The sequence below is a fragment of the Eumetopias jubatus genome, unplaced genomic scaffold (assembly GCF_037043125.1).
Source record: "Eumetopias jubatus isolate StellerSeaLion01/CBP00866 unplaced genomic scaffold, mEumJub1_p1.0 scaffold_14, whole genome shotgun sequence".
NCBI lineage: Eukaryota > Metazoa > Chordata > Mammalia > Carnivora > Otariidae > Eumetopias > Eumetopias jubatus.
Window position 1 is genome coordinate 106,948,893 of NW_028274820.1, and position 14,511 is coordinate 106,963,403.

Sequence of the window (14,511 nt, forward strand, 5' to 3'; positions counted from 1 at the left end):
TGATCTGTACTCTGAAAACCATAGCACACTTATGAAAGAAACTGAGGAAGACACAAAGAAATGGGAAAGCATTGCATACTCATGGATTGGAAGAACAAATAAAATGTCTATGCTACCCAAAGCAATCTACACATTTAATGCAATCCCTATCAAAATACCACCAGCATTTTTTACAGAACTAGAACAGACAATGGGAAACAAACCATTAAGAGACTCTTCAAGACAGAGAACACACTGAGGGTTGCTGGATGGAGGAGGGTGGGGGATGGGCTACCTGGGGGTTGGGTATTAAGGAGGGCTCTTGTGATGAGCACTGGGTGTTGTACGTAAGTGATGAATCACTGAATTCTACTCCTGAAACCAACATTGCACTGCATGTTCACTAACTAGAATTTAAATAAAAATCTGAAGAAATAAAAAGAGTGGGGACTTGAGCACACAAAAGGCTGCTATTAGACTAAATGGTGATAATTTAAAAGGACCCATATTACTGAGGTTTTCCAGTTTAGGCTTATTGGCAGTAAGTTTCAAGTGAAGGTTTTATAACTTTGTGAGTTCTGTTTATTGCAATACTTCTTCCATTTGTCCTATTTAAGAGGAAAGAGTAGAGTGGGGGGGGGTCACATTAAAAATGGGAAAATGTTACCAAGATCAGGTGGCCCAAGTGTCTGAGACCAGTCGTCCCGGGGAGTCTTGGTCCCACACACTTGAGAGAAGAGAAGCGCGGCCCCCTCGCCAGGCTCCCTCCAGGCTTGTAGCTCACTCCTGCTGGTGTCCTGCTATCATCCCCGGGCTCTCCTTCCGGAAGAACCACCCACCTTCCTCCTTCTCCTACAGCCCAGAGTATCACTGTGTGTTGGGGACTCTGGGTCACAGAGAGGTGACATTTTCTTGTGAGCATACTTTCCCCACATTTAAGAAGGAAAAGGTGATTCCTATGTCTCCAGGATTTATTTCTGAAACTCTGTTTCAATTTACGCATGTCACAGTTAATAAGTGTGATGCTAAGCAATTCAGGAGTGCAGCTCAGTTGAACAAAGCCCTACCCTCTGCCCCTCCTTCCCCTACAACCCCCGTGTGGGCTGGGCCCTCCCCTCACCACTCCAGCTTGCATCCTTTCTCTTCTACCCAGGAAACAAAGCTATTTCACAAGTTGTAAATATACGCTAATTTTAATGGCTTACTAGCAAACATCATGTGTTTGATGTTTCAGATTGTTGTTAGCTTAGTTTTTCTTGTTGAATTATATACATGTGCTGTGCTCAACTTAAACATTAGAAATATCAAGGTTATTAATCTGCTTTTTTAACTTTTCAAAGAAACAACACAGCCTTTTAAGCATTCAGAATTTTTCTTTTAATTAATGCATTTATGCTGCTGTTCTTTTAACAACTAATTTAAACTTCAAACATTTTTTTGTCTTCTCGTGCACAGGTGCTGCTTTCATGTTCACATGTGTTTCACAGAGTGAGTGACTACTTCTCCCCCCCCCACCCAAAGTGTGCAGCACATCAGCCTCATAGCTCTTACTCATTTAAAGTCTCCTAAGAAGAACCACTTATTTTATCCATAATCACCACTTAGTTAGAAATCTGACTTGAGGCTACGGTACAATTCATCCTGTTTTGAAGATCACGAATTTTATGTGACAAAAGAACCACAACTGTTTGTATAACACAGTGCTGTTAGTAATGTTCATCAAAGTGAGTGACAGCTGGCTTCCTATGATTTGACTGCATGGTAGCCTTCTACACTGGGATCATCTACCTTGACACAAGTGGTTTTCACAAGTTTTTGATGTATCTGCCTGTACGTTCTTGTAAAATTTCATTTTTGGAACAAGTTTCATGAGGAAGGTGTTAACATCTGATGAAACTTCTTCCCTTTATAATCTAAATTGGACTGTCTCATAATGATGAGAGAAAAGAATACTATAATTACATTAGAAGTAAAAATGTTATTTATAAGTAATTGCTTATAAAATTTTAAGTGAAATGTTTTTCTTCAGGCATGCCTCCAGGCTTTTGAGAAGTTCACAAATAAAAAAACCTGCCCTCTCTGCAGAAAGAACCAGTATCAAACCAGAGTGATTCACGACGGAGCCCGGCTATTCAAAATAAAGTGTGCAACCAGGTAGGAAGTGTCCCCCTCGCCCGCAGACACTCTGCGGCAGCGCCAGCTGATGACTCATTTTAAAGGAAGGAGGGATTTTGCCTCCCTCCTTGGCCACTGCCTCCCCAGGGTCTTACCCTGTCTTGAAATACCTGTTAAGGCCATTCTGAGTGAGTCATTTCAAACATCTGTGTTCTAGGGTCCAAGCCTGCTGGAGGGCACACGTGGTCAGAAAGTGGTACCAAGACCTGAGGAGAAAGGTTCCTCCCACAGATGCCAAGTTGAGGCGAAAATTCTTTGAAGAAAAGGTAGGTCAAGATCCTTGATTCTCTAATAGTATGCGCCCACCAGTGATTTACTGGGCTCAGGGAGGCCTGCAAAGTCAGTGAAGCCCAAAGACCCCCGCCTCATTCGTAGGCTTTTTACAAATGTTTGGGATGCTGCTAAAAACCCCATTCAACATAAACTGGCTTTCCAACCCAGGCGGTAAAATACTTCTAGATTTTCTTTTCTAGTTAAATCATAAAATTCATAAAATTGGAAGAAGGTTAAATTCAAAACAACTTTGGTTTAGCCATTTCGTGACACTTGCTTAAATAATCTCTTCAGATAAAGGAATGGATAAAGCTTAAGTTTTTCACATCCCCTGAACTGCATGTTAAAAAAATTTTCATTTAAAAATAAAGCTCCCACTGTGCTACAGTTTTACCTGAGTGTCTCTTTGGGGCCTCACGGGGTCACCAAAATGTGAGTTTCAGAAATAAATAACCTCGGTTTCTACCCTCTCTTTCAACCATTTTCTAGCTTTTATGTTTCCTTTTTGGCTTACCAGTTTTCCATCATTGTACCCCATACGAAAAGGATGGGTGCGGTGGAGTGAAGGAGCCAGCTGAGCCAGGCTCCAGCCTCAGTCCTGCCCGCATTAGCTGGTGGCTCCAGGCAAAGCCTCCGGCTCCTTGTCTGTGATAGGACAGTAATGACCTTGACCCTGCAGCGCTGCTCTAAGAACAGTGTGCAGTAGGCCTGTGAGGTGCACAACCATTACGTCAGTATGTTGTCCGAGTGCACCTTTATGGTAACTGCTTCAGATCTCATCGTAGTCCATATTGTTTTGGACGGCACTGTGTGAGAGTATGGTGTTCTGACGTCCTGTTAGCTTTAAATCACGAAGATAAAACTCACAGTCGCACTTCCCTGTAATCATTATTTATGGAAGTATCCCTTACCCATTTATTTAGATCTTCCCTACACTTACTTGTTTTGTGAACCTGCACACTCCCGTTTGGAATAAGGATAGAAGATGACCCTTTATTGTATAAAGATCCCTTTTCCCCCCTAACTTTTCTGTCCTTCAGCATGTGAAGCCTAAGAGACCTCAGTCCTTTGCTCTGGGGGAAGAGGCTGCTGTTCACCATATGCTTTGTGGTTTTAATCAGACTCCCAAGCTGACCTTCTCAGGCCGAGGTGCCGTCTCCCTGTGCATCTTGTAACCTCACCATCCTTGTTTGTGCCCTGGGTGAGGGGCTCCTTGAGAGTGCCCAGGACTGCATAGGGGATCCTGAAACTAAGCGCATTTAGGCTCGACTCTCAAACAGGATGAAGCCAGAGTTTCCCAGGGCCCTTCCTGATCACTCAATTAGTTGGTCCAAGCAATGTAGTCATCAGTGTGTGCAAGAAAAAATCAGGATATTGGCTGGTTGTGATGTCATTAAATCTCAGATTTAATTAAGAAAATACACTTATCTGCCCTCAAGAGTAGAACAACGTTCAATGCAATATATGAATAAATAACCCTAAAATCCTGTATATCTTGAAGACAAGAAGACTGAACCACTGGTGGAGAGATGAGCCTGTACGGCAAGGGCAGCCTGAGCGCTGGGTGGAGAAGCCATGAGCGCTGCCCTGCCCTGCACCGGGAGGGGTCCGCCCCAGCTGACACAGGTGCGGGGTGGCTCCAGGAGATGGGCAGCACCTGCAGCAGCACCTGCTGGTCGCTGAAGTAGAGGCAGGCGGGGGGAGAGCAGAGGCTATGGAGAGAGAATCTGCCATTCTACATGTGAATAAGAAAAACTGTATTTTCTGAGTCATTCATGCACCGTATGGCATGAATTGGGGAGCAAAGGATACTTAAGGAAAGGGGACAGAGTCCCAGTGAAAGCTCCCCTTCCCATTTCTGCTTGTGGGGTGGACATGAGAAAAGCTTTGCAGTGTTCAGCACCATCCATTTGACAGAAGAAACAGCAAATCAGCTACAAGTCTTGAGAACTTACTGGATAAAAAGAATGTGTGCCACCCTCATCTCTCTTGGACAGTGAGCCTTTGCTCTAACTACTTAGAGAGCGGTGTGCTGACCTCCTGTCTCCATCGCCACTCCTCTGACCTCTGTGTCTGGTTTTAAAAAGTCCTTGTCTATAGACCAAGATAATGGATTCAGCCTAACTTGGAGTCTTCAATGCCACTCCCCATGGGAAACCTGTCTTTTGGGCAGTTTATCAGTGTTCCTCAGCAGCGCCTTCCTTCTCCATCAGAGGCTGGCAGTCTCTTTAGGGGCCACTCACGTTTAAGTCAGTGAGCGACTGCGTCCGCGGTGAGTTTTCAGCCTTCTCGTACGTTCTCCTCGTGCCCGCCTCATTCTGCGGCCTGATGGTCATTGTAATACGTTATTACTCTTAGTGACTCTAATGGAATACTGTCTTGGCTTTCAAATCAGAAATTACTGGTTTTTTTCCTCTTACCAAATTTTAATTACAGATGACAGTCATTTTACCTTATGTGTATATTTTTTCATTTGCATACATTATCTTATAATTTTTGAAAATATAGGCTACGCTCTGCTTTCACATAAAGCAGAGTTGTGAGACTCGACTGATTATATATCTATAGAAAAACACAAACACAAACACAGAAACGTGCAAACACACACTTGGCAAAGATACACACTGTAATTCAGATCATTCTTCCCCAAAAGTATTGATTTAGTGTTATACTCAATTTGTTGCACAAATAGGCATTTTATAATTGCTTCAGCTATCTATTGTTTTAATTACCTCCATAATCCTCAGCTCTCTCTGCTCGTTTTCTAAATGTTCTCTGCAATTTCTTCATTCCTCACTCTACTCACTTACCCATTTGGCCATAAACACTGAAATCTATAAACCTAAACCTCATTTTATTTTTTTTAATCCAGTTAGTTAACCTACAGTGTAAGAGTATCAGATTAGAATTTAGTGACTCAGCACTTCATACACCACCCGGTGCTCATCACAACCAGTGCCCTCCTTCATCCCCATCACCGGTTTCACCCATGCCCCCACCCACCTCCCCTCTGATAACCGTCGGTTCTCTAGAGTTAAGAGTCTGTTTCTTGGTTTGCATCACTCTCTTTTATCCCCTTTGTTCATTTGTTTTGTTTCTTAAATTCCACATATGAGTGAGATCATGTGGTATTTGTCTTTCTCTGACTGCTTTTCACTTAGCATAATACCCTCTAGCTCCATCCGTGTTATTGCAAATGGCAAGATTTCCTTCTTTTTGATGGCTGCGTAATATTTCACTGTATGTATACACCACACCTTCTTTCGCCATTCATCAGTCGATGACACTTGGGCTGCTTCCATATCTTGGCTATTATAAATAATGCTGCAATAAACATAGGGGTGCATGTATCCCTTTGAATTAGTGTTTTTGTATTTGGAGGGTAAATACCCAGTAGTGCAATTACTAGGTCACAGGGTCACTGTAGTGCTGATAGTTTCCTTCACTGTGCAGAAGCTTTTTATTTTGATGTAGTCCCAGTAGTTTATCTTTGCTTTTGTTTCTTCAGGAAACATATCTAGAAAAAGTTGCTATGGCCAACATCAGAAAATTACTGCTTGTGTTCTCTTCAAGGATTTTTATGGTTCCAGGTCTCACATTTAGGTCCTTAATCCATTTTTATTTTATTTTTATATGTGTGGTGTAAGAAAGTGGACCAGTTTCATACTTCTGCATGTTGCTCTCCAGTTTTCCCAACACCATTTGTTGAAGAGACTGTCTTTTTCCCATTGGATATTTTTTCCTTCTTCATTGAAGATTAATTGACCATATAATTGTAGGTTTATTTCTGGGTTTTCTGTTCTGTTCTGTTGATCTCTGTGTCTGTTTCTGTGCCAGTACCATACTGGTTTGATCACTACAGCTCTGTAATAGAGCTGGAAGTCCGGAATTGTGATGCCTCCAGCTTTGCTCTTCTTATTCAAAACTGCTTTGGCTATTCAGGGTCTTTTGTGGTTCCATACAAATTTTAGGATTGCCAAACCTCATTTTATTTTTTAATTTTTTTAAAGATTTTATTTATTTATTCATAAGAGACAGAGAGGGAGAGAGAGAGAGAGAGGCAGAGGGAGAAGCAGGCTTCCTGCTAAGCAGGGAGCCCAATGCGGGTCTCCATCCCAGGACCCTGGGACCACGACCTGAGCTGAAGGCAGAAGCTTAACCATCTGAGCCCCCCAGGTGCCCACCAAACCTCATTTTAAATAAATGAAGACGGGGCACCTGGATGGCTCAGTTGGTTAAGCATCTGACTCTTGACTTCAGCTCAGGTCATGATCTCAGGGTTATAAGATCAAACCCCATGTTGGGCTCCACGCTGAGTGTGGAGCCTGCTTAAGATTCTTCTCTCCCTCTGCCCCTCTGCCCCCACTGGGGCTCTTGCCCTAAATAAATAAATAAATAATGACATCATTTACTGTCAGATAGTGTATTAGTAGTAGGTACATACTCTTGTCATTGTTCCTGATTGCCTATACGGGTACATGCCTTACACAGCTGTCTTCCCTTTGCCCTGGGGGATGTGTTCCAACACCCCCAGTTGATGCCTGAAACCGCAGATGGTACCAAACCCTGTATAGACTACGTTTTTTCCTATACATACATACCTATGATAAAATTCAATTTATAAATTAGGCACAGTAAGAAATGAACAACAAATAATAAAATAGAACAATTATAACAATATACTATAAAAAAAGTTATGTGACTCTGGACTCTCTCTCTCAATATATCTTACTGTCCTGCACTCACTCTTCTTGTAATGACCTGAGATGACGAAATGCCCCCAGGACGAGATGAAGGGAGGTGAGTGACGCAGGCGTGTGACACAGCGTCAGTGTAGCCTGACCTTCTGACGATGTGTCAGGGGAGGGTCTTCTGCTCCAGGACCATGGTTGGCAACGGGTAACCAAAACTGTGAAAGGTGAGACTGTAAAGAAGGGGACAGCTGTGTGTCTGAATGTCTATGTGGTCAGAGCCCAGAGGCTGTCCTTTCTTACAGAGACCACTTCTTAGTCATTTAGTGAATGGCTCTTGCAATTGAATGAATTTTTCCTACCTTTTTCAAACTCTCCTGCTGACCTATTGGCATGGTCTAGGACATGTTAATCTACAATCTTAATTTATAATTTTAAATGCCAATGTGTTTTAATGAAATCTGAAAATTACTGAACAAGTCTATTGAATTTCACATTACCCAGGACTGTGTAGATGCATCCAGACCATGTGGATATATACACAAGTGATAGTTTGTAGAGAACTTATATCAATAAATTAAATTACTATAAACTACTGGGTGAAAGATTGTTGAGGAATACGATATTCACACAGTCTCAAAGTGTCGACCCACACATTACGTATAATTTACAAAGAGTATGAGAAGTCTTTACATTGGAAAGGTCCGACAGACCTCTCAGCCCAACAAATGAAATTACCGATAACTGGACTCATGACACCATGTGCTCCTAATGCGCACGGAGTGCACCAGAACAAAACATCACCTTTGCACTTCCATGCCAAAAATGCTCAACCTGAACCCAATCAAGAAAGCATGTGATCAGGTAAATCCAAAATGAGGAATAGCCTGTAAGACAGCTGGCTTGGACTATAAAATATCAATGTCATAAAGACAAAAGAAATGGCTGAGGAATGTTCCAGAATAAAGAAGTCTGAGAACTATAAAATTAAGATGTAATGACAAGTCTTCGGTTGGCTCCTGGGTCAAAACTAAAACAAAAACGTGTGATAACTGGGATATTTGAGGGTGGGAATATGGATCGTTCTTATGATGGCAGTATGTCAATGTTAAATCTCTGCAGGGTGTTTACAGTATTGTCGCTGTCAGGTTTGGTGTCCTGGTTCTTAGGAGGCACATGCAGAAGGATTTAGGTAGAGGTAGTGTGTGGTGATGTTTGCAGCCAACCCTTAAAGAGGTCACACACTCAGACATATGTACCTACATACAAAAGAGAGAATACACTGTAGCAAAATGTTAACAACTAAAATGTAAGGATAAACTCTAGCAGTGTTGGAGTAGGGTGCACAGTTTCTAAATCCAAGGCAGTGGACTGGGAATCAGAAGGAAAGGGAGAATGGGAGAAGAAAGAGGGTATAAACAGAAATAGGTTTCACAACTTATACCAAAATATACTCTGTATGAAACAATTAAACAGGAAAATGGAACATAATGCTTTTAGAAGAAAGCATTATAAATTTATGATCTGGGAGTGGGAAAGACCTTTCTAGTAGGATTTTAAAACCACACACACACACACACACACCATGAAGGAACTGACTGCTAATAAGCACACCTATGTATAGGGAGAAAAAATTAAGACCAATGACAAATCAAGCAAACATATTTGTAATTCAAAGGACCAGGAGCAAATTTCCTTAGTATGTGACAACCAGTTTACAGAAGAAGGACTACAGATGTATGGTTACTATATAAAAAGATGTTCAAACTGACTCCTAATTAAAAAAAAAAAACTAAACAAAAATAAGAACATGTTTCACCTCTTAGATTCACAAGAATTGGAAAATATGATAATAATTATCTAGTATTGATGAGAACAGGGGGAAATGGACATTCTTATAAGCCATTGGTAGGATGAAGAATGTCCATCCTTCTGGCTGACAGTTCTTTGAGGCCTCATCTAGAAGTCACCCTACAGATATACATGTTTGCTGAGATGTATCCATGACTATGTTCCCTATAGCAATAATTATAAAAGAGAAAGAACCATAAACAGCCAAAGAGTCCGCCACCAAGGAACATCCACACGGTGATTATTACACAGCCACTGTAAAGACCAAGGTAGATATATACATGGGGGTAGTAAAAGATTTCTAAGAAAAGGCAACAAGAAAGAATAATAAGTAGAAAAGGTAGAATGATAGGGTTAAGATATACCAGTAAATATAGCAAACATGATTGAGATGAATTTCCCTATTAAATAACAAACTTGAATTACACTGAAAAAAATCCACTACTATCTGCTTATAAGAGATACATTTAAATCAAATGAAATAAAAATGCCCTATATAAAGGCATGCTCAAAAATAAATGAGGCAAATGCAAAAAAAAGAAATAAAATAGAAAATCACAGGGCACCTGGGTGACTCAGTCAGTTAAACATCTGCCTTTGGCTCAAGTCAGGATCTCAGGGTCCTGGAATCGAGCTCTGAGTCCAGGCTCCCTGCTTATTGGGTAGTCTGCTTCTTCATCACCCTCTGACCCTCCCCCCTGCTCGTACTCTCTCTCTCAAATAAATAAGTAAAATCTTTTTTTAAAAAAAGGCAAAAGCCATAAAAAATAGAAAATCACAATAAAATAAATGAGTATTAAAGTGCATCTGGAAAATCAGAGTCTAAATTACACACTGTCCTGATGCTCATGACAGTGACCACACTAGCATTCTGTGGTATCCAGCTAACGCTATACTTAGAGGGCAATTAGTGTTAAGCATATTTATTATAAAACAAGAGAGATGAAAAATAATGAACTAACCACTCAAATCAGAAAACTATTTAAACACTAAAGAATTTTTAAATGTAGGAAGTAGAAAGTATAAAGATGAAAGAAGTAATTTATTAGGATAAAAGTAAAAACAGTAAGTCAAGCCAATAGCTGGTATTTGGGGAAAAAGAAACTAGAAGTGAATATCTCATCAGTGTTTAAAAAATAACAAGTACAAGGTAAAGTCTCACCAGGGTTAAAACAGATAAAACAGAATGCAGACACACAGAATGGGAGGTATAACCATATATGTGGAAATCATTTTAAAATAAAAGACTTATATGCAAATTCATGCTCTTAAATCTGAAATTATAATTAAAATTACCTCCTATCAAAATAGGAAACATGGAAAGAAATATATAAAAATGACTGAGAAAAATTATATGAAATCATCTCAATCCTTACTGAAAATATACTAAATAGCCATTCCTAATAATGACAGCAATCTAAAGCTAAGTGATATTTCCTTATCACAGTAAAGACCATACATCAGAAACTAAAAACATATTTTTTTTAAAAGATTTTATTTATTTATTTGAGAGAGAGAGAGAGAGAATGAGAGATAGAGAGCACGAGAGGGAAGAGGGTCAGAGGGAGAAGCAGACTCCCTGCTGAGCAGGGAGCCCGATGTGGGACTCGATCCCGGGACTCCAGGATCATGACCTGAGCCAAAGGCAGTCGCTTAACCAACTGAGCCACCCAGGCGCCCCTAAAAACATATTTTTTAGATAGTGACACCCTAAAGACGCAAAATAGGTTACCCACTATCATCACACTTTGGCCAATCCTTGCCAATGGAATAATACAAGAAAACAAAATACAATGTGTGTGTGTGTGTGTGTTTGGATGTATTATATGATACACAGTACATATATTATCTATACACATGGATTTAAAATAATAAAATCATTTGAAAAATTATTAGAACTATTAGATGTCCAAATTCAAGATAAATATGCCATAATTGTTTCCTATAGAGCAACAAGAATCACATACAAATTGCAATGGAAAAGGATCCCTTTCATAATAGTTAACACCTAAAAATAAATTTAACAAGGAATGTATAAATACTGATCAGGAAAAAAATATTTTCTGGGGGTGACATCAGCAACATGGCCAATAAAATATTCCTCACTCATATCCACGCCCCCCCCCCCACCACCAGCAACAACAGTCTGGCATCCAACCACAAGTAAGAGTGCCTCTGTAGGAACTGTGGGATCCAGCCTCACAGACCAAGAGACCCAGGAGTCTCACCCACCCACGTGTCCAGTAACAAGGGATACACACTTCAGTTCCTGTGGACCCTGAAGTGTCCCATGAACCTGCTCTAGCCCCTCTTGGCCACAGTCTGTGAGCCCCTGGAGAGCATTGCCTCAGACAATTACCCACTATATAAGAGAGCCTTTGTAAAGTCCAGGTTTCCAAAGGAAAAGTTCCACAACACTCAAGGGAATGCTATGGAGAGGGTCAGAGGAGGAGTTACGCCTTACCCATGTCACCGCTCCCCCAAGGACACACAGCTCAGGGCCAAGAGAGATCTTCTTGCCCATGATTTCTCCTGCAGGGGAATGTGAGAGCATGTGAGTGAGCACCCAGCTTCTTCGGCTGTGTGGGACATTGCCAAAGGGACTCATCCTTCCATCCAGGGTACTGAGTCATGAGCTGCGTGACTGGGGGTGGGAAGAGGCTGAAAGAGCAGTAGACGGGACTCCCTGAGGGCATGAAAAAGACAAGGATCCTACTGACTGTTGCGGCCTCCATCAAGAAGCCCCACTGGGGGTGCCTCACCTGCAGATCCCCCCACATGGCCCCCAGTGCTGCACGTGCCTCACCCACACCCTGTGGCTGGCTCCCTGTGTACACTGCTGATGGTGAGAGCAATCTCTGGCAGACAGCTAGTAAGCACATGTGGAAAACCAGCCCGAATCTGTGGGCCAGGGAGAGGCCACACACTTGAGCTTTAGCATCACCCTTGGGAAAGCCAAAGGGAGGCCATTAGCCCCTGGCCTGGCGTGATGCAGAATCCAGAGAAGGCATACACTCATAAGAATTCTTCCACAAGAGGGAGCAAGATGTGGAGCATCTTATGTGTATCCACAGAAGGTCTGAGAAAGCCTCAGAACCCATACAGGGCTGACAGAAAGTACTTCTCTCCTGACGCCAGTCAGTAAAGACATAGGAGGCAACTGCTACTTGGGTTTGATGACAGCAATGCAGGACTGGAAGAAACATGAAAATCAGGGAGACATGACACCACCAAAGGATCTCAGCAACCTTCCAGTAACCAACCAAAGACATGGAGAGCTAGAGCTTACCTGGTAAAGAATTTGAAACAGGTGTTGGAAGGAAGCTCAGTGAGGTGCAAAAAAATACAAGAGGAGCATTTGATGGAATCAGGAAAATAATACATGAACAAAATGACAAGCTCAATAGAGAGAAATAACAACAAAAAACCAAATAAGTTCTGGAGCTGAAGAACAGAGATAGTACCACCATCAGAATGGATCAAGCAGAAGGAAGAGTCTGTGAATTAGAAGAAAGGAATTTTGAAATTATCCAATCAGAGGAAAACAAAGAAAAAAGAATGAAAAAGAGTGAAGAAAGCATATGTGACCTTTGTGATACCATCCAAGGAAACAATCTGTGAATTATGAGAGTCTCAGAGGAGAGAGGAAGGGGCAGAACACTTGTCAAAAGAAATAATGGCTGAGGACTTCCCAAATCGGTGAGAGATTTGGATAGTCAAGTTCATGAAGCTCAGAATCACCAAACAAACTCAATTTAAAGAGATCTTCCCTGGGACACCTGAGTGGCTCTGTTAGTTAAGCATCTGCCTTCTGCTCAGGTCATGATCCTGGGGTCCTGGGATTGAGCCTTGGGTCGGGCTCCCTGCTCAGCGGGGAGTCTGCTTCTCCCTCTGCCCCTCCCCCATACTTGTGTGCTCTCTCTCTCAAATAAATCAATAAAATCTTTAAAAAATAGAGAGAGAGATCTTCCCCAAAATATATCACAATAAAACTCAAAAACCAAAGAATCTTAAAAGCAGCAAGAGAAAAAAAATTCCAAACTCACAGGGAAACACCCATAAGGCTGTCAGCAGATTTCTAAGCAGAGACCTTGCAGGCCAGGAGAGAGTGGCACAAAATTTTCAGAGTGCTGAAAGGAAAAACTTCAACCAACAACACTCTCTCTGGCAAAGGTGTGCTTCAGAAATGAAGGAGAGAGGGGGGAAAAGATGGCAGAGGAGGAGGGGACCCTATTCCAACTGGTCCTGGAATTGAGCCGGATATCTACCAGACCACTCTGAACACCCACGAAATCAGCCTGAGATGTAAGAAGACATATCTGGATCTCTGCAAACAGAATATCGCAGGCGGTTGGTTTCGAGGTACAAAGTGGGGAGCCGTGATTCCGCGGGCAGATATCAGAAGATAAAGAGAAGGGGGAGGAACACTGGCTGTCCGGATCCTACACCGCCGGTGAGCAATAGCCTCCGGCGCTGGGGACAGGGCACAGACTGGCAGACCAGTAGCGGCGGGATAAGGACTTTAGGAAGCCCCCGGGGACTGAAATCCCAAGTGGCGGGGCTGCACGTGCGAACTGGGGGCAGCTGGCAGTTCTAGAAACACAAAGGGCAGAGACGAGCCCCAACCTGGAGGCGAGGACTGGGAGGGAGCGCTGCGGAGGGGTGCACAACCCAGGACACTGCAGTTTATAGCAGCACAGACAGAAACGGAGAGAGTGTGACCTGGAGAGCCCACTGAAGAACAGACTGCAATCTCTCTGCTCTGAGGCAGAGGGTTGGAAACGGTCTCTTCTGCTCTGACTCTCGGAAGAGACTCGGAAAGCCGCCAGGGAAAGCTGCCAGAGAACAAAAGCCCCAAAAAACCGGTTTTCACTGAGCCCATCCCCCACCACAGGGGGCAGGGCAACTCTGCCTAAACAGGGTTGCCTGAGTAACAGCGTGGCAGGCCCCTCCCCCAGAAGACAGGCTGGGAAAACAAGAGGCCAGCAACCCTAAGGTCCCTAGAAAACAAGTGCATCTTGCTTGGGTTGTGGTCAATAATTTGGACTCTATACATTCCCTCAAACACCCTTCAACAGAATGACTAGGAGGAGGAACCCCCAAAATAGGAAAGTCTCAGAGATTATGATTTATGCCACAGATTTACAAATGGATTAAGATATAACCAAGATGTCGGAGATGGAATTCAGGCTAGCAATTATGAAGACAATAGCTAGAATGGAGAAATCAATTAATGGCAACATTGAGTCTTTAAGGGCAGAAATGAAAGCTGAATTGGCAGAATTTACAAATGCTATCAGTGAGATCCAATCTAATCTAGATAATCTAACAGCTAGGGTAAGTGAGGCAGAAGAATGAATTAGTGACCTGGAAGACCATTTAATAGATAAAAAGGGAAAAGAGGAGGCCAGGGAAAAACAACTCAGAATCCATGAAAATAGAACCAGAGAAATAAGTGACAACATGAAGCGTTCCAATGTCAGAATTATTGGAATACTGGAGGGGGTGGAGAGAGAGAAAATACAAGAAGATATATTTGAGC

The 14,511-nt window shown here is 42.3% G+C and overlaps 1 protein-coding gene across 2 annotated transcripts in view; it reads left to right on the forward strand.

Moving 5' to 3' along the window:
• RNF32 (ring finger protein 32) overlaps positions 1–14,511 on the forward strand; it is a 45,958-nt gene that overhangs the window by 13,467 nt on the left and 17,980 nt on the right. For both annotated transcript variants that reach the window (XM_028094670.1, XM_028094671.1), the window contains exons 4-6: positions 1,435–1,467; positions 2,009–2,133; positions 2,312–2,420. In XM_028094670.1, the coding sequence (XP_027950471.1) occupies positions 1,435–1,467; positions 2,009–2,133; positions 2,312–2,420 (267 nt within the window). The remainder of the gene's footprint in view (positions 1–1,434; positions 1,468–2,008; positions 2,134–2,311; positions 2,421–14,511) is intronic.